Source organism: Stegastes partitus, unplaced genomic scaffold (assembly GCF_000690725.1).
Source record: "Stegastes partitus isolate 25-593 unplaced genomic scaffold, Stegastes_partitus-1.0.2 Scaffold79, whole genome shotgun sequence".
Classification (NCBI taxonomy): Eukaryota; Metazoa; Chordata; class Actinopteri; family Pomacentridae; genus Stegastes; species Stegastes partitus.
This window is the reverse complement of record NW_007577810.1, coordinates 633407-654002: the sequence shown is the minus strand read 5'-3', so window position 1 is coordinate 654002 and position 20596 is coordinate 633407. Positions and strand designations below refer to the sequence as shown.

Below are 20596 nucleotides of genomic sequence, written 5' to 3'. Positions count from 1 at the left end.
AGCGGTGCTCACTGAAATACAATTTCCTGAGATCAAAATCAAGCAACAGATGTTCAGGTTTAGGGTTTGGGAATTGCTTTTTTTTTATTATTCAATTAGGATATACATCTTTTTAAATTATTTTCTTTGATCAGAACAGGAACGATGATCGACGTACAAAAATATAAAGAGAATTATGAAGTGCCTCGATGCCACATATACAACAGGAAAAATATTTTACAGTAACAAAAAAAATCAAGTGTTAGAAAACACAAAAATATCTCACATAAAACCACCAAAGTATTAAACTCGACACCCGCCAACTTTCTCTCGTCGCTCTCTGACATTCCACAGACCATCAACACGTACCCAATCTCTCCCCACAGACTACTGTTCAGTATAAAAAGCCAACTCCACAACAATTTCCTCATCTCATCTGTATATTTTTGAAAGAGCAGATCATCTCGTCTTGCTCCTCATATTTCTACTTTCTCTTCCTCCCTCATCAAATCCCAGCACCCACCTTACAGTATTGATGTGCTGCCACGGCTTCATGCCCTCTTTTCTACTCCACACTTTCCTGGAGGGTATTTCAAACCATAAAATACAACAAGAGCTCAAGACCTCGGCTGAAAATTCAGGAATACACGTTTGAAATGAAATAAAACTGATATTACGAAAATTTGAGGTAAAGTCTGAAGTTTCAATATTTGCCATGTTCAATAACCTAAATATATATATATAATGTATAAGACAGACACATAAAGAAGTTGTGGAAACGCTAAGAAATAAAATCTTACATCTTTGACAGGGAAATCTCATGTGGATTTACTGCTTCACTTTTTACACGTTTACGGAGAAGTTTGATGCTTTTGATCGATCTCGGATCAGAAGCTGCTGCTGAAAACAGCTAGAAGCACCCAGTTGCACCAGCTGCTCATAAGCTCCTGTTGCTGAAGTGAAGTGGAGATAAAGACATCACAGAAGCACAACTTGCTCTTATGTAGAGTTTGGTCTTATAAATGTGCTGCATCACCAGCTGAATCACTGATCTGTTTTTGACTGATGCCGTTTTCTAACTGAAGGTCACTAATTTTACCAACATGCTTCGAATTACAACAGTCATGAGAATAACATCAGACATGTTGGTCAAATTAGGTTAAGGCCTGATAAACAGCTTGTCCCTGTAAAACTGTAACTTTTCGGATGTGATGCTACAAGTTACGACACTTCTGCGACTTCATGTTTACATCTGTTTTGTAATGGCCTACACTACAGAAGTCTTTACTAGTTCGACATTCCTTCCATTGTGACGCTGCAACACGATTTGGGAAATCACAAGTTCAACATTAAGGACGAGTCACTTCATGCACAAACTCTTGACAGATTTATGAACAGCTGGTGCCAACCCAGAGCAGTTGGAGCAGATTTACATCGACCGCTTGTGGCACTGAACCACCGGATGAAGTTTGGAAATGGTTCTTGTGCTTGTTTTTGACTCTGACAGAGAAGAAGACGGCTGAGTGCTGCCGCATCTGCACAGTTTGTTCTGTACCAAAAGTTGTGACAAATTTGCGGATTCTTCCCTCTGATTGTCTGTTTTGTTTGGCACTTTCTTGCGCGAGAAACTCCATCAATTGGCAACAAAGTGGGTAAAAAATGTGAAAGTCTTAATAAATAACAATAAATCTTTTTTTTTCCTTGAACTTGAACTTTGATTTTTGTTCTGCAGCCCAGTAGAACCTCTTAGAGACTAAACTAGGCACCAGATTACTAACACAACCTTAACTTGGAGATTAACTAAACTATTCACATTACGGTAACAACTGCTGTGATCCAACCTAGTTGAATATAATGTACAGAGAGACTTTAAATTAGAGCCCGACTAATATATTGTTCAGCCAACATTATTGGCCTTTCACAAATACTGAAGTATATATTGTCCAATATGTGCTAATATGTCATTGATTTTATTTTATTAACCTTACACAGTTTGTCCTGCAGAATGGCTCTGACTCCATTGCGTTCACTGTTTGCAGCACATGTAGCAGAGTATGTATCACAGATGAGGCAGCACGGAGTCAAGCAGGTGTCTTCATGGTAAATGCCTTACTAGATTGGAAATACATTGCTGGAAATTCAATATGCAATGACCCCATCACTCTCCCTTTTGTAACATATACCATATATTGATTTTGGATTTTTTTACTCCCTAATACTCTGCATCAGTCCGGCTCTACTTTAAACATCTCCCCTCTTCAGATACTCTCAAGACAATCCTTAATTCTAATGTTGCGATCCTTCCTCTGATTATACTTCAGTCCTACCTCTCTTGATTAAACTAGCCACGCTGCTGTTTGTGAGTTAATTAAAACTGTAAAACAAAAGCAAGTGCTCAGTCTCACAGTGTGGAGTCACTGGAAGGAGATGTTCAAACTATCTTTGGTCCATTTTTTCAGATGCAGTACTGAAATTCCCCCCTGCAATGTCAAGTCCTCTGAGAGAACTGTGATATATAGAAAACAAGTGCAATAAAGCCGTATTTAGAAAGCTTTGCATTGGTGTGACTGGGGTTGCGCAGGCTCGGCTAAAATCCACGTGTCACCTCAACTTTTCTCTATATACACAGACATCTACAACGTGATTGTCACTTCCAATGAGGTTACAATCCAACACGAAGGAGAGCAAAGGCCACCAAATTTCTGAGCTCCTGCATTAAATAAGCAGCTTTAAACTGCCAGAGGGCCAACGCTCTTTTTAAAGACTGCAACAGTAGAAAATCTAAATACACTCAGGTGAAAAGTCACTGAAGGGTTCCCAGAGTTTTCTCTGTAAAGAAGAACAGAGCAGGGTTTTTATGGGCTCCGGGTATTACTTGAAGTATTTCCCTTTCAACACGGGCCTTTCCAAGTTCCTTGTCTTCCAAAATAAAAATAAAACCAGATGATGAGCAGGCGGCTCTCTGCCGGTGCAGGCCGACCCAGTCTGGGCTCTACAGGTCCTCTGTGTAGATGATGCAGGGACTCGTATCCTCGCTGGACTCCAGCTGCACCGTGGACACGAACCAGCGGCGGGAGCTCGTGGCGTTGTAGTTGAGCGTGGTGCGATAAGTGTTCTTGGCGTGTTTGGGGTAGATGATGGTGGTGCTCTGGTAGCTGATGGGCCTCTGCCGGGGCTCCAGGTACACTTGTGTCTTGTAGCTCCTCCAGGTGCAGTTCCTCACTGCCACCACTGTCTCGCTAAAGGAGGTTGCCGTGGGAACGGGGGCACAGACCACCCGGTCCCGGTAGTGCTTGTCGGAGTCGTACTTGACCTCAGTGTTGCACCTGGAAAGGAGAAGGTGATCGTTTAGAAACCCATCAGAACCAGATCACTAGGTGGCAGCGTTGACAAGAGAACACTGATTAAAATAAGTGAACTAAGCCCCATATTGCAAATAATACTTTGTCTTTACGCGTCAGGGGTTTCCCTTACTTGATTTCCTGCTCTGGTTTGAGGTTGACCTCAATGCTCTCTCCATAGAACACGGGGTACATGCGGGTCCTCGGGTCTGTTCCTGTGGAGCTCAGCAGCAGGTAGGGCAGCTGTGCAGAGGAAACACAAGAGTCACAATCTCACAAAAACATCCATGAACAGTTTGTAATCAGCCTGCCAATGTGTCCATTCAAGGAATTCCAAAAGAAATAAAAAATAAATCCCAGCATGGTTTGGGGAGGGGGGGTGGGGGGGTTCAACAGAGTCAGCAACCCAAATTAAAAACACTGCAGTCCCCACCCTCTCCAGAAAAACACACTCCTTGATCCTCCCTCACGAGAGCTCGCCTTGTCGATGGCACGGCTGTAACTACAACTACAATTAGACATGAATCACAGGAGTTGGGGCAACTTCCATTTTAACTCAAATAATTACGCTGTGTGGGTCCAGCCAAATGAAGTGTTGGTGGTAAATCTCTTTCACTGCAGTTCAGGCTGCTTAGAGACGTGTGACCCAGACATAGCCTGCGTCTGTTTATGTGTGCGTCGACCGAAAATAGGCTTACACATGTTGGGGCTTACAGTAGTGAAAGAAAAGGGGAAATTCATTTACAAAACAGTCAGTCCCCGGAGCTGCTGGTAGCCCAGCTGAGTGGAGACAACACTGTTTGAAAATGTTAATGAGGTGACGGTGAAGGATTGTCTTTTTGTCTGCAGCCTACACAGGGAGGTCAGAGGTCAAATTCAAAGCTACAGAAACCCCCAAGCTGGTGGAAGACGCAGTGTTTCGACTGGATGTCGCGTCAGCGGCCACTTTTTCTGCTCATATGGAGACTAATATTGGGTTCTTATGTGACATTTTTATCATACTAGTTTTGTCATTTTTATAGGTTTAATTACTGCAGATTACCTGTACATTACTAGGGGTTGTGATGAGCCAAAATCGATTATTAGAAACCAAGGAGGCCAATAACTGATATTTGGAACCAATATATGGTTGCAGTAAAAATAAAAATGGCTTTATTAAAATGCCTATGTTCCTTTTGTTGTGCATCTGTTTAATTAAAAGAGAACATTTCAACATTTATACTTCGGCGTTGATTGGATTTATTCAAAATGCAGAACCAATCAGATAAGGTGTGGGCGGGACATTTCTCAAGCTCACATTGTGGTGAGTAGAGACAGACAGAGAGAGGCGGCTGCCTGCAACAGGGCTAAAGACGCACATTTTACGTTTTTTGTTGTTTTTTTAAAATTATTATTATTATTGCAATTGACTTAAGTAGATTTGCTGTACCAACAATCAGAAAAATGCAAGATCCGATAGTTGCTCAACTTCTACTAGGTTTTTCAGGCTGCAGCTAATAATTATTTGAAAAAACTGATTTTTTCAGGTCAATAGTAAGTAGTTACAGACAGACAAATCTGTCCATCATGTCATCATAAAACCCAAACGAACATGTTAGCATCACTTATTCTATCTGTTTACCACTAAGATAAAAAAAAAAATTCTGTTTTTTTTTTTTTTTTGCATTCATTTGACTGATTCTTGTTAAGACTCACAGGGTCTTTTTTAAGCCCCCTGCAGCAATATCAGATAAGCTGCTGGTGACACATGTCAGACATACTATACTCCACTAAGTGTTTAAAGCAGGTCTGACTGTGCACCGACCCTTGACCCCTGAGTCTGCTCCCTCTGGAGCCATAACAGGACTCAAAGAGCTGCACCAATCACAAACACTGATTCTGTCAGTTGTAACTGACTGTTTTCTTTGCAGGTGTGTCTCCAAACACTGACCAGTCGGAATCAAATGGCACACCGACCACAACTCTGGCACCTCTCACATTACAGAGGGGAGGCTGTCACATGCTGCGGTCTGACTGCACATGCCACTACAGGGGACGAGCAAGAGCAGGCCAAGGGCACAGCAGATCACTGCGCCGAGCTCGTCTTACCTACAGCCCACCATCATCACCGCACTCTGTCTGAGCCGTGGCACTGAACTTGCACAGCTGCTAGTTTTGCCATGCAGGACTGAAAGAAGTTCATCTGCAGGCTGTTCATTTTCCGCCGCCGCCGCTTCGTGACTTGGAAACACTTGTACGAGTGTGTGATTGTCTTGCTGCTCCGGCATGGAGAGCATTCCAGGTATTTCTCCATGGTGTGCTCTGGAAATGTCTGCAAAGCAAACAGTGGTGAATGGAGGGTAGGTCACCTTCAGGCAGCGTATCCCCCTGCATGCACGCAAAGCATAACCCCCCCCCGGAAGCACGTTTCAGCCCAGAAGAAATAGTCTGCAGCTGAGTAAGCCGCACAAAACACAAAACACAATGCAGAGCGATGGAGACAAACGCCAGCACAAACACACATTTCCAAGTGCTGGCTGCTTGCTGGAGCAAAGCCTCAGACTTTACATCCTGTGTTTCATGTGGGAGCATCAGTATCACACGGTGAGGCCGATTTAGAAGAAGTCATGAGAACTGTCTCCTGCCTGTCCTCCTGTCTAATCCACCAACAGTTGAGCCACCTCCATGTCCACAATCTTATCCAGTCCTGAAATATTCATGATACATTACACCACGCACATATTACTAATGCATCCATCTCCTCTGGTGAACCTATTCGTGTGTAAAAAGATGCGAGTGTAAGAATAATTATCCTGAATTTGCATAAATTTGAACCAACTTTGAAAACAGACCGGCTGTCTGAGCATTTATCCTCGTTTAATTTAGAAGTGAGAGGTCATCAAACACTTATGCAATGGCCTGCAGCCGCCCTAACAAGCCCCTGCGCCTCAAAATAGAGCCTGAGGATTGTTCTTAGGTGGCATACAAAAACAACACAAAAATAGATTTGTTAAAGAGGGAAAAAAAAAAAAACGCCGCGCATGTATGGTTCCCCTCGCCCTGTTCGCAGACATGTACTCAAAGCGTTTAAGAAACTTTTGATTCCTTCAACACACACAGACCCACAGGCAGAATAACAAACGGGAGCAGCCCCTATCAGGACTGATCTTTAAAAGGGAAATCACAAAGCAGAGGAGTACTACTAATCTGAACCTCCAGAGGATTACAGGATCTCTCTCTCTCTTTTTTTTGTTTCAGGCTTCAGCAAACCAATCTCACGCAACTCCCAGGATGCAGCGCTGCATTTCTGAGGCCTCCTTCAGACTCTTTAAAAGCCACCCCGACCTGCGCAGACTTGTTCAGAAGACTTTAGAAACTGGGAGTGACCTGAAAATGATTTTCAATCAAATCAGCCTTGTCATGTGTGACACACAGGCCACTGCAGGATGTGCCATTAAAATGCATTTGTCCTCTGAAAGAGAAGGAAAAGCATCAATTGTCATAAATCTTAGTTTCCATGGAAAGCATTCTAATCATGTTATTTTTGGATGACTCTCCTCAGCTAAATAAATGCTAATATTACGTTAAGGTGCAGTGAATATTTGAGTAGTTTAGCATACAACTGTTGCTCATATACCTGAAAATTAGGGCTGCAACTAAGTATTGACTGTCAGTTTTTCTGTTGATGATTTTTTTTGAGTAATGGATTAGTTGTCAAAAAATGGCGAAAAATGTCAATCAGTGTTTCCCAAAGCCCAAGATGACATCTTCAGTTGTTTTGTTTTGTCCACAACTCAAAGATATTTAGTTTACTGTCCCAGAGGTGAAAAGAAACCAGAAAATGTTGACATTTAAGAAGCTGGAATAAGAAATCTGAGACTTTTATTTTGTAAAATTGCTCAAACTAATCAAAAAAGTCAATAAAATCTTGTTGCTGATGAATACATTAGTTGACAACAAATCAATTATCATTGCAGCTCTTCTGTAAATATATTTCATGTTGTGCAACGTCCCCTCAGAAAGTCAGCTGCTGCTAACGCAAGGAAGAAAGAACAAAGAGCAAAAAACAAAGTCATGCTGACTCTGCTTGCTGGTTTCCTTGAGATTAGAGCAGGAGCTGGTTGAGGCTGTCAACAGTCACAGTGTTTTTACCAACAGGTCGATCACTGATTATCACTGAGGCTCCACATACACAACTAAACAAAGAGAACCTGCCTGTCTGATAGTGTTTCTGTCGCTCCCCCATCCACATGCATGGCGACGTGAACATTACTAACTCCAGCAAGACGCTGCCTTCCAGATGCTGATTTGTTTTTTAGAATAAAGTGATGATTTATTTTTCATTCATGTTGAGACTCTTGGACATGCTGGTACTTTACTGTGTCTCTTCTAGATTAATGTTCACAGACTGAGCAGGATACAGGAGGGCCAACAGGTATCACATGCTACAAAGACATATTAACAAAAGTTAATCGCAAACTGTAAAGTCCTCAAGCTAACTTTAGCGGAGTGTGTCCAGAGTCACAATGAAATGAAAATACTAAAGTAAATGGGATGACTATCTGTTCTATCTGTTACAGTGGGTTGAGCTGTTAGTCAACCAGAGAAGTTACAAGATGATGAGCAGGAGAGAAAATACAAGAGCTTTCTCTCCTTTATGGCTTGACTTTTCTCTGATTGCTGCTTTTCATTACAAAATCCCACTTTATCAAAGAAGGCCTCAAAAATCTGAGGCAGGAAAGTCCCTTTTCGGGTAAATGCTTCCCCAGTTAAAAACATGAAGACCCCCTGTGGAGAAGGGCCACCACACACTGACAGGTTGGGGTACTGGCCTGGTAAACAACCAATTTAAGCTGATTTCAACAGAGGACCCGCTACTCATGGCGTATTTTAAGGTTTTATAGAGTCTGCTTTACTGTGTGACTCAAAGCTTGCTGCTGATTCTAACTTCATCAAGATGCTTCAGTCGTCTTCAGAGCTTAAAGAAGAAGACTGAACTTTTTCAAGACAGTACTCAACGTAAAGGCATCAGAGACCAGAAGCTTTCTAACTTTTTTTCTCTCAAACCTGATCTCACTAGTCATCCTTACACCTTCACACAGACACATGCTACTGAAGTAACTTTCTCTCCTTTTCCTGGGAGCCTTTAGAATCCTGAAAAGGACCCCTGAGAGTCCGTGGACCCTAGTTTGGACACCCAGCTGGGCCCACCAACTCTCTGACCTCAAGGACACCGTGTAGTTTGGCCCAGTTGATGCTCCAGAGTGGAAAAGTGTCTGTTTTATTAAGGGCCAGTAGCATCTTCAGCATGAGGGCAACATCAGAAGTTTGCAGTGAAGGAATTCCGGACAGAGAGAGAGAGAGACAGAGCGAGAAAGGGAGAGAGAGCTTCCAGATGTGAGAGGGGGACTGATGTGAAATCTGTTTCTGGCCAAACACTAAAATGCTCTCAGATTTTCAGCTTCCCTCACAGCAGCGTCATTATTTGGCCATTAAGTCTTTTTATCCTTTAATTCATCGTGTCAATGAAGCGACTGGCTGCAGAATTACTGTGGACATGAAACAGATCCCAGACGCAACTTTCAGATTACAAAATTGTTTCAAATAACACAGTAAATGCAGCGATATGTTTCTTACCAGTTTGCCTTCTCTGCTTTCCTTTTTATAATATCCATGATGGCTTTCGACGGGCGTCGTGCAGCTGCCGGAGCGAGACTCGATCAGACCCGGAGAGAGCGAGCAGAAGGGCGGACTGGGGCTGGGGGGCAACCCCGAATCCGGGCTGTCGAGCAGCCCTTCCCGGTTCTTTCCTTTCAGGCTATCATCCATCGCTTGTAAATGTAGGTGCCCCACCATTTCTGGGACGGCTCAACGTAAAAAACCAGCCCAGACGAAGTCGCACTGACAAGTTGTTCTCTTGAAGCGCTCCGAGCTGCTGCGCGCTCCTGCGTCTGAAGAAACAATCCTGGGCGAACTTTTTCAAGATGACTTCTGCAAGTAGAGAAGAGAAGAAACAAGTCAGGAAAGGCCATTTAACTGGCGCCCTCACAGTCAGAACAAAACTACACAAAGTGAGATCAGCTCAGAGGTTATTTTTCTCCAAACTTTACCTGCGCGTCGTGAAGTGTCCACTTTAATCCGGAGAGATATTCCAAATGTTAGTGAGCAAATCTGAAGACAAACCTGAATTAAACTTTGAACTCGACTCCAATGTGAAGTCTGAGCTGTTATTAATATTAAAAAGTCAACAAAACTCAGAAAAACTCGCGCTAAAACAAAAAGTGGCCGTGCGTCTGGCACCGATCTGGATGAGCGCTGCTCTGCTCTGCTGCTCTGTGTGTCACTGGGTTTCACTGTGTTTCCAACTGTGTGTGCGCGCTCTCCAATGGAGAGCTCCCTTTTTTTCGCACCTGGATCCAGTCCAGCCCTCATGATCTGGATCACTTCCATGTACAACCGACAGGGGCGAGCACGTCCTCCGCTCTCTGCTGTACAGTACGGCTTGGCTGGGTGTGTTTTGCAGCCATGCCAATGTGCCTTGTGGAGAAAATTAATCAATTTTCCTACCTGCTGCAATTGCTTATTTGTTTATTAAACTTGTAATTATCCATCCACCAGCTATTTCCCTTTAGAGGAAGGCAAGAGACTGGAGCCAATCCAGGAAAAACAACATACCAGTGGCCATAATTTAGTTAATGGATAATAATGGTGATGAAACAATAGATAGTTAACAGTTATTAATCAGGGGGTCGGTTTGTATACAGATTGCATTGTTCAGAACTTGCTGTTATTATTAAATAACCAATTAGCAGTTAACAGTGATTCAACTATGCATAGTAAGCAGTTTGTTATAATTAATTGGCAATTAGGAGTTTACAATATATTACTTCACCAGAACAAACAAGGTAGGCTTATCAGTTATTTTACATGTTATGTGCTTAATAACTAAATAATAGTGGTGTTACTATTCGTATTTTGGAGTTTAATCAGTGTAATTAGCAACTTCCCACAATTTTGTGAAGCAATTTTGTAAAACAGAAAGAGCAGTTTTTTCAGTCAGAATACACAAGATCTGACTTTCCTATATCGACTTGCAAGTTCCTGCAGTGGAAATCACCTTATTGATAGACAGATAACACAAGCTATGTCAGCTGAGACTGTAAAAAACAATAGACAGACTGTTTATGAAGTGTCCGTTAGAGGGAAGTTCCACACATATACAAAACTGTATCATCTGCATAACGACGAATATTACTTCCATGTCCATTAAAACCTTAGTTATTAATTTAACTTTTTTTTTTTTTTATACAAGCTTGGAGTTAAGGTTACCTCTACAGAAGAGTTACTAGTGTTCCGATTAGAGCCCAGAACCTCTTCTTACATGAAATCAGATAAAGTTAACCAAAGATAAACAGATGCACTCCTGTTCTTTCAGAGAACACCCTGATGTCAGGCTAATTTAGTTGCAGTTTAAAAAATCATCAATTGTTGAGCAGTTTGTTTTGGCTGCGACTGTGTTCAGTCACTAACAGGATGATTAAAGGGTTATTTTTCCTAAGATCTGTGTGTGTATGTGTGTCTGTAACTATCCTGCCTGGTGTATTTCAGGACTGGGTGGAGATGGGTGGGAACACTTCATCCACCAGTAACCAAATGAGCTGCACACACACACAAACTTACACATGGGCAGAGCAGACAAAACAGACCTGACGAGCAGACAGCAGTCATCAGAGCAGGCAACGGAGAAACAGTCGAATCCTTGTTGATGGCTCCCTCCGCTTAATGTCGGTGCTCTCGCTTCATACTGGTGCTCTTACCGACAGCAGCTCTGCCAAAAGGGAAATCAGAGCACATGTCTTAAGTGTTTGATTGTATCTTTGATGGTCCACCAGCTTTCCATGGTGATTACCATAGATTGCTGGGAAATCATGCGTGATTGTTTTTTCAGTTCTCATAAAAACTAAGATAACTCTGTGTTTACCTTTGTTGTTCTGAAAGATACACTTAATGGCATGCCTCTTAAGCTTGGGCAGCTGTAATGTTGTTTGCTGAGAATTGTTTTCCCTCCTCTGTGTTATTGCTTGGAAGCCACAGCAGGAAGCCGTGGAGCAAAGTTTTACTGGCGTTCCCCATGTCAGGTGTGTTTTTGTGTCATCTTGTCCATCTTAAAGAGCCCATCATGCTGATCCTCAGGCATTCAAGGGATTAGTGTGGAGATCTGGTACAGATTAGCTATAAGACACCGGGACACAGATGAAGAGCGTGTTTGTGAGTGCAGGCATGTCAGTGAACATGCCGAAGGGAAGAGTTGCTCAATTGCAGCCGCACTGAAGTAGAACCAAGCGAGCTCTGAAAATGACCTGAGTGACCATGCTGGAGTTTATTTAGGTCTTTTACACAGAGGTTGGTCTGCTCACGTATCCACTCTGCTGTACATGGACACATTAAAGTTCACCCAAACAACAACAAACAAAAGCATGTTTTGTCGTTTACCTTGTGCAATGTGGCATGGGAAGTAATTTTAGTTTTATTTTTGTAGATTTTGAGGTTTCCATCTTTGAAATTTGGGCCTCCACACCAATACAGTGGACATGAATGGATTTCATTTGTGGTTTTGGAAATGCTGCTGCTGAATTCTTTTTGACAGAATTTTAAGCCGCACTGGCAGTTAATTCCTGCTCCCCAGAGGAGGATTGTAAAAATATTTGTGGTACCCAGATTTTTTGATTTATATTGCCTGAATCAGGTCAAAGTTTTATTTTGTTTACACTAATTGACATGCTACATACTAAACAAGGATTACTATACAGGTCTGGATATCACAGATTAATCCATAATTCATTTGTAGTTCATTTGTAATTAGAAAAAAAGAGCTTTTGTTCTTTGTTTCAAACCAAAAACAGATTCAAGTTTCTGAGTCAAAAACAAAAAAACATGATCCACTTTAGGTTTTTGGCAGTTCTTTTTTTGTTTTCCAAAGAGTTGCATGGGTCTTTTAGCTTTAGTTGAGTTTAGTTTTTTAAAATTTAATAAAATTGAGGTATGTTGTCTTTTTTTATTTGGAAATAAAAAAAATAAATAGTCATTTTTGGTGTAAAATTAAAAGACACTGTCTTTTTCTTGCAACCTCCGATTTTGGTTTCCAAACAAAAACAAAAGGTAAGACAGAAACAAGGTTTTGTTGGTCTTTCATTTAATTCATTCTGACACCTGGACTGAACAGAATTATGCTTTTTTTTTTTTCCTGAATTACAGATTATCCAATGACTGGACCTTTACAGTACCTGCTAAACATCAGTACGGTATCATTGCCTGCATGTTGGCTTGCTGGAGTAATCATTCAACTTAGAGCTCTGCTGTGCCCAAGTGCATTTTGACAGAGCCGCTAACATGGCTGCAGACTCTTATTTCATGTTGTGAGGACCACAATTGAAATTCCATTCAGGTCCATTGTATTTGGCTTGAGGCACAAATCTCATATATCTCAAAACCTGGCCAAATAAAACCAAAACATACATGGCCAGATATCTCAAAACAAACCGCAAAATATGTATTTTTAGATGAACTGACCACAAGGGTAACCAGAGCTGTTAAATGTCCTGTTTAGGAACAGATTGACAAAACAGACAAGCTGCTCTGTTACCATGACACTACTGTTTCTCAGTGTATATAATATAGGATGTATGTCCTTTTAATATCTTTACAAAAACAAACAAAAAAAAAGTCATATTTAACATCCTTGTTTATTCACAGCTTGGACTGAACACATTTTAGGATGCATTTTTTTTTATAACCTCATATTTCCACTGTTGCACCATCAGGCACCATTTGGATCATATGTTGTTGTTGTTTCTCATAGCCAAGGGGATTTTCAAAATGGTAACACACAGATAACAAGAGGGAGGAGAATGCCGTGTGAAATGCGCGGCGGAAATGGTAGGCCCATACCCAAAGTCAACATTTGGTGAGTCAGACCAGCTTAATACATAAAAACAACTCTGTTAGGTTTGGGAAATATCGCAGTTTTGATTGTCATAGTCATAATTGTCTTGGTTACAACATTAAACACATATTTAAGGTTATGAATGTAATGTTGACTATCCATTTGAAATGGGAAATGCAGAGATCACGTGTGTTAAAGTCCAGTGTTCTCTTGTGCCGTCCATCCACCCTGACCTCCTCACTTTGTAAGCAATAGGCTGCTTCCACCGATGGAGCAGTTTTTGAAAGAGCCCCTGCAGTGAAAATCAAGTGGTTTATTTTGTTGTTTATTTTGTTTTGTTTTGTTTTTCCCCTCGTTGGCATGTCCATCTGTTGTTGCTAGAAGACACAAGGCAAGTGAGAGAAGCAGTTAACATCATGACTGAACGTTTCCACTTTGAAACTTTAGTGTTCTGATGACAGGCTCAAGAATGTGGATTCAGACTTTCAGGGTTTCATAAATAAACCAAAGGGAACTCTTTGCACATTAATTTCATGAGGCAGGTGCATTGGAGAGGGACGAGCACATCCAACAGGTACAACATAGTTTTCCTATTGCCTATTTGCCTAATGAAGGTCTAGAACCAAAACGTTGCACTAATAAATTTATGATTGCAAGTTAGCCAGTGTGAGCGTTTCATATATAACAAATCAAAGGAATCAAGCCTGTCAACTTGCAGGGTGGACCTTTATGCATTCTTCTTTTTTGGTTTGCTTTACAGTGTCTGAGCAGAGTCAAAGGTGAGCTGGTGTGCTCGAGCTGCAGCAAGCAGGAAGAGGTGAGCAGAGACAAGCACAGACTCCATAGATCTGCACATTCTCGAGGAGGTTGGTGTTGAGTGACATCAAAGCCACTTTAAGACAGGAAGGGATTGTTTTCATGGGGAAAAAAATATTTAAATATGCAATTTTGATACAGAGAGAGAAGTTTCTCAGAGGTCACCTTTAAATTCAGGTCCACAGAGACAATTTTAAAAAATCAACTGGAATATTTCTACACCCATGTTTGGTTTTGTGGGTTTTGTATCTAGACGGAGTCCGTTTAGCTCTGACATGGTTATAGTGTTGCAAACAAACAAGAAAAAGGTCACATTCTGACCAAGCATGCTTAATGTTTTCTCCATGTGCTCTCATTCATCACATGTTCAGGGAGATGAATTATTCTTTGCCAGACTGTGATCATTAATTTGAGGGGTGGCTGCCTGCATACCTGTTTTATCCTTCTCATTCATTCAGTAAAGTTCCTTTGACACTGTATGTCAAACCTATGACCTTTTCATTATGGATGGTAAACTTTAGCCAGTATTGAACAGACACCTTTACCGCTTGGCCAAGCGGCCGCCCACATAATGTGGGAGTTGATTGAAGAGTTCTGCAATCAGGATTCTGTTCCTGAGAGCTTTGAGATCCCAGGAGGCACCGAGACAGACACAGAGGGGGAGGACAGCCAAACTGTCTGCTGATGATTCATTTTTCAGTGCTCCATCATCCTTCCCCCTCACAGGGCAATCATTCCTCACATCCTGCCACACAAACACACACAAACACGTGCACAGACAAAAGCATGAGAACACAAACATTTGTATGCATAGATGCAGAAACTCACTCACACATTCCTGATCTGCAGAAATCTGTGGCTCATTCTCACTGCGCTCTCATAACCTTGCCAAGCCAGCTGTATGAAGCGGGTCGTGCAGGAGGGAGGGGGACGTCGTACAGGTGTTTCTCTGTGTGTTTGTTTGCATGCAACAGAGCGAGTGAAACAAACATGCAGGCAGAGAGAAGTGCATTCATTCTGGCCCCATTTTTCAGTCTGTGTTTTCACTATGAGGTACACATATTTTGTGGAGGTGTGTAGCTCACCGTGCACGTCGGCGTGTGCACCTGCTGTCTGGAATAGCTCTCAATGTAAACAAACCACAGAGAGGCCAGCCCTGGCAGAGCGCTTGTTTTGAGCTGGCGGGGACATCAATGTGGTTTCCACACACAACGCTCTTCTTCAGACTCCCGGCCATGAATCTCCTCCATCTCGCAGATAGGTGACCGTTCTCCAGTTTGCCTTTCACACAATGTACACATAAACACTAGCTGCTTGTTCGGCGTGCTCACGTGACCCTGCGCCTCTGCTCTGTTTCCCTTCCCACCCCCTCCCACTGTTTGAAAAGAAGTTATGAAGCGCCTTTGACTTGATGATGGATGAGTCTGGCAGATTTTAAATATGCCATCCAGACCTCAAAGTTCAATCCATACTGCACCTCACTTCTCTGGAGCCTGACTGCATCTGGTTTTAATGTGTGGAGACGCTGCCTGGATGAGGAAGACAGTCCTCACCCTGCAGCTCCCTCTATCACCACCAAGCCTCTCCTCCTCCCCTCATTCCTAATCTCTCTTTTCTATATGTTATATATGGTCTAATGCTGCCACCCCAGACGATGTTCGGCCGGAAAAACAGTTCTTGGGTTTCCTATAAAATGTCCACTGAGTTTAAATGTAATATTACTTTTTTATATTTATGAAGGAAACTGAGAAGCCTGTGAATAAGCACAGTGGATTAGACCGCTTTGCTTGGGGTTAAGTTCAAGGCTGTTCTAAAATTGACATGATAATAAAATTTGCAGAAGTAAGATAGTAGTATTTTGGAATAAAAATTGGTGTAATTTAATATTATTTGGGTCTAATTATTTTTATGGACTCTAGTATCTGGTGGGAGTCTAAAGAAACATCCTGTTGTGCATACAAGTGGGCAAATTAAAGAAAAATCCCAAAGCTTAGTGTGTTTAAGATTTCACTCGAGGCAGTGTTTTAACCCTGAAAAACTCATCTCTGTGTGTCAAAATTACATGTTTCTATTTTACATTGAAATAATCCCCCTATGTCTTAAAATAGCCTGGATGTAACTCCACACTGTTGCGCTGTCCATCCTCTTCTCCGTGCACCCCTCCATCTCTCATTGCAACTCAAGCACACCAGCTCACCTGCGACTCTGCTACTCTGTGCTCCACAATGGCAACATGTAATATTCAGATACTTCAGCCACACATGTTCAAACTGGAAAGTGTCAAGAAGAATATTGATACAGAAAGTCCCAGCATGTAAGTTGACAGGATCTTTAGGTTTGTTATGAATAAAATCAAGGAAGTCTGAATCTGTGTTATTGAGACTGTCATCGGTACACTGTATTAGGAAAGCTTGTCTTACTCATGATGTGTCTTCTAGCATATAAAAACAAGACATGAACATGTTCACAAGGTTAAAAAAAAAAAAAAAAAAGAATTTCATTGAAGGGGATCTTTAAAAACGGTTGAAGCCTCATACTTTCACTGCGACAACACCCAAGCCTGCACAGGGAGGAGGTTGGGGTGGATGGATGGGGCAAGAAAACATTGGAATTTGATATGGCTAGTCATTTTCCATTTCAAACTGGTAGTCAGTGTTACTTTCATAGCCTTAAATATGTGTTTGTTCTTGTAACAATGACAACAAAGGTCATCTATAATAAGCTTTTGCCTGATCTTTCTCTAAACCTAACCAAATAGTGTTTGTGCCTAAACCTAGTCTGACTCACCGATTGTAGACTTTGGAGATGAGCCGGCCATTTCCACCACGCATTTCCCACAGCATTCTTCTTCTTGTCTGCTATTTGCATGCTACCATTTTAAAAAATCCCTTGGCTATGAGAAACAACGACAAGAACCTCTGAGCAGCAAGCTATATGCTGAAAATGGCAAGTTCCGCTAAGGATTTAGAGTGTGCAGTAAGGCATGCAATGCCTGGTTGTTTGTGTGAATTAGCCATTTTACTGGTAGTGCTAACTTCCCTCTATACAAATGTTCCACCACAACAATTCCTCCATCACTGTTTTGCAGAAACACTGCATACTGAGTTTACCACCACCACCACCAAAGACGATTGTTAGCAGATTAAAGAAATACATGGAAGCCAGAGTGTTTTTCAGCCGCTGCAGCAGAATGAGATTGAGGTGCAGCCAAAACATTCTTCAGTGTTAACAGCTCACCTACGACCTCGGTATGGTCACGTGAGACTGGCTTAACCCTATTCAGGACTTTTGGGGCCTTTTGGACCCCAGGCCATTTGGTTTAGGTGACAGGTATTGTTTTTTATTTTTGAAGATTTTTTTAAAATATAAAAAGGTGGACATCTGTCATGCATTTAGAACCAAAACTATGTCAATTTATCAGAAAATGTATTTAACATAGTGTAAAAATCTATAATGATTACCAACAAATACTTTGCGCATATTCTTTCTTGGGGTCCAATGGACCCTGAAAGACCTTCTACGTATGGCAACATGAAAGTCCTGAATAGGGTTAAAAGTGATCAAGCAGGGGCCGCTATAGCTCATCTGGTTGAGCTGGCATCCCATGTTCAGGGGCTATAGTCCCTGACACAGAGGTCATAAGTTTGAGTCCCACTCATGACCTTTTCCTGCAGATCCTTCCCCCATTCTTCTCCCCCACTTTCCTGTCTCTCTCTCTCAATTGTACTAACAAATAAAAGGCAGAACAGCCAAGAAAAAAAACAAAACAAAAAAGAAAAAGGAAAGAAACCAAACAGAGCTAAAAAAAAAAGAAAAAAAAAGAAAAAAGAACAGTGTTATATTTTTTGTCACCAGAAAAAAATCCAAGTTAAAGAAATGCTGCTGAGGGTTGTATTTGGGGGGTAGGTTGGGAAATAAGTTCACATCCTAAGGTTCTGGCTCATTGGCATTTTATCTAAAATGCCATTTTTCTTGATGACAAAAACATTCTCAAGTTCGGCTTATTAGAAACTTTTTTTCATTTGAAAAAGCATTTGCAGAAATTTGTCCTTTTACTTGTCGAACTGAACCAATCAGTCGGCGTGTTGCTTGGTGCAGCCTGCACACTCTGTGACCTCCTTACTGGGACTTCCCTGAGGCTCCACAGCTGTTGGCCTTGCATGCTAGCAGCTCATCCACTCTCCGCTGTAATCAGTGATTCACCTGCACGCTGCTTCCTCTGACATTTTCGCTTCCTCGTAACTTTGTGTGAACAGCCAGTAGGTAAACATGAGATTGGCCTTTGTTTAATGTGTAACAGTCAGATATGTGACTGACTGTATTTGCTGACACGCTCCGGGACACACATTAAGTGCATGGCTCTTTATCTACACATACGCAGATCCCCATTCTGCAAGGGTAAACACACAGAGATAATTTAAACACATGAAACGTCGTCAAAAATCGACTTTGTGCAGAGACAGTCAATAGTCCGTCTCTGGTTTAGATATGGCTGGTGCACATGAGTCACGAATCTGCCAGACAAACACCAGGGAGGAGGAGTGTCAGTGGTATTCACCCTGAGAAAAAAGAAACATGGGCAGCTACAATTCGTGCTTTGTGTCACTGTCGATTCTCAGTGTTATTTATTGACTAAACAAGGTGTACAGTGGTCACAAGGAGAGCCGGGCTCAGCAGGGGAGCAAACACAGCCAAGTGAGCGAGTCCAAAGAAGACAAGAAAAGGTCAGGGCAGGGGTAGAGGACACAGAGATAACAGCTGTTTATGTTTCTTGTCCCATTCATCTCCATTCAGACGCATTCATCTCCACACTCTGCCTTTTGCCCCGCTGCCTTTGCTTTTGAAGCATAAACAAGGCTCACTCTCCGGTCCTGACAACAGCCCTGCCTGTTTGCTCAGTGTGTTTGCTCAGGCCTGTGGTTCGGCTTATGGTGTTAGCAGTGCATAGGTAGCTCAAGGCACCGTATCAAACGCAACAATTTGAGATTGATGTCAACGTGAGAGCAGCTCACCACAGTAACACAATATTTATTACCCTGCGATTAGACCAAAGTGATTCAGGCCAGGTCGTAGGAAGAACAAACAAGCTGTGACTTCCTCTTCAGTGACACAGGGATTTATTCACCACAATATATTTTCACCATCGAGCTTCCTCCCCTGTGCTGCCTTGGAGATAGTTTGAACTCCCATCCAACCAAGTGATTTGTGCCTCATTCAGAGTTCACAACTTGTCTCCTGCCAGACTGACAGCACCTCTAGTGCTCTGCCACCAGGGAAGGCTGTGTTTCCCATGGTGCTTTGTGTTTGCCTTCTTGCCTGCGGGGATATAGTGACAAGCTCAGACCACCCATGTCTGCTTTGGCCCGACTGTTATTGAAGAAATTCCCCCAGCTCCAGTGAGTGTGTGTGTGTGTGTGTGTGTGTGTGTGTGTGTGTGTGTGTGTATGCGCATGTGTAAAAACCATAAGCTCCAGTTTGTGTTTGCATACTTGCCCTTTAGCCAGCGTGATGAACCCTTGTTTTGTAAGACATGAAGACTTAAAGCGATCACACTATAATGACTGATAATTGATTCTTTTCTTTTACATTACACAAAGCAAACATTTATTCAAGCGACGATGTGAATATTATTGTGGTTCTGGGAAAGTTAGAGGTAAACAATACTTTTGGCTTTTTAAATATACTTTTTAATCTTCTCAAAATGTTTGGTTAAGTGCGCCGGCGGCATTCAAGCGTAACAGTCACTTACCTGCTTGGATCTGTTTCGTTCTAAAAGAGACACTGGTTTGGAGTGGGATAACTAAAACAGCATGATCTGGTAATTTAGACTGAGTCTTGCCAAATTCTTCTCACTCACTGGGTACAATGTTACATGCAGTATTGTTGATCTATAATCACTTTCAGTGCCTCTGTCAAAAGCAATCAGCTTTGTCAATGCTCTTTTTCTTTTCTTTTTTTTTTCTGGGAGCCTTAAAGAAAGACTGAAATAAGCACCACTCACAGGAGGTCCTGGCTGAGCAGGAGGCTGTAAAGTTCAGGTGGAGAGTTATTCATGAGCTGCCCATTCCCCAGAGGTCAGAGGATCTGTTGTGGAGGACAGTCTGCTGCACTCTGGTGACAAACCACATCTTGACTTGGCTCCTCTCCAGCGGTACAAACTGCTCTCCATGTGTGCCTTTCTACAGTGTCAGTGCTTTACATGTGTTTCCACCTTCCCAAGCATCCTGGGTGATCAGGAGGCCTTCAGACTAACGCACCAAAAAATAGTGCTCAGCAGCTTCCTTTGCAGACACAGCGGAGGCCGCTGATTATTGAGTACAACATTCCTGCACTCTTGAGAAAAAAGTATCTACAGAAATGCCACCTTAGTAGAACAATAACTGTGACTAAAATCTGATTTGCTTTTACTAGTCAACAACTTTCACATCTGCCTTTTTTGATTGATAAAATTTGGACTTTGGTGAATTATTGGTTCAACAGTGTAAATAAAACATACATTTCTTGGAACCTGTTGTGCTATTGTCACCTAAAGTCGTGT

The 20596-nt window shown here is 42.1% G+C and overlaps 1 protein-coding gene across 1 annotated transcript; it reads right to left on the bottom strand.

Moving 5' to 3' along the window:
- Nucleotides 1-58: 58 nt before the first annotated feature.
- Nucleotides 59-9654, bottom strand: rflna (refilin A). Its single transcript, XM_008276713.1, has 4 exons — nt 9410-9654; nt 8937-9290; nt 3454-3563; nt 59-3305 (listed from the first exon to the last, which is right to left on the bottom strand). The coding sequence occupies exons 2-4, from the start codon at nt 9153-9155 to the stop codon at nt 2972-2974; spliced, it is 663 nt and encodes a 220-aa protein (XP_008274935.1). The 5' UTR covers nt 9156-9290; nt 9410-9654; the 3' UTR covers nt 59-2971.
- Nucleotides 9655-20596: the final 10942 nt, after the last annotated feature.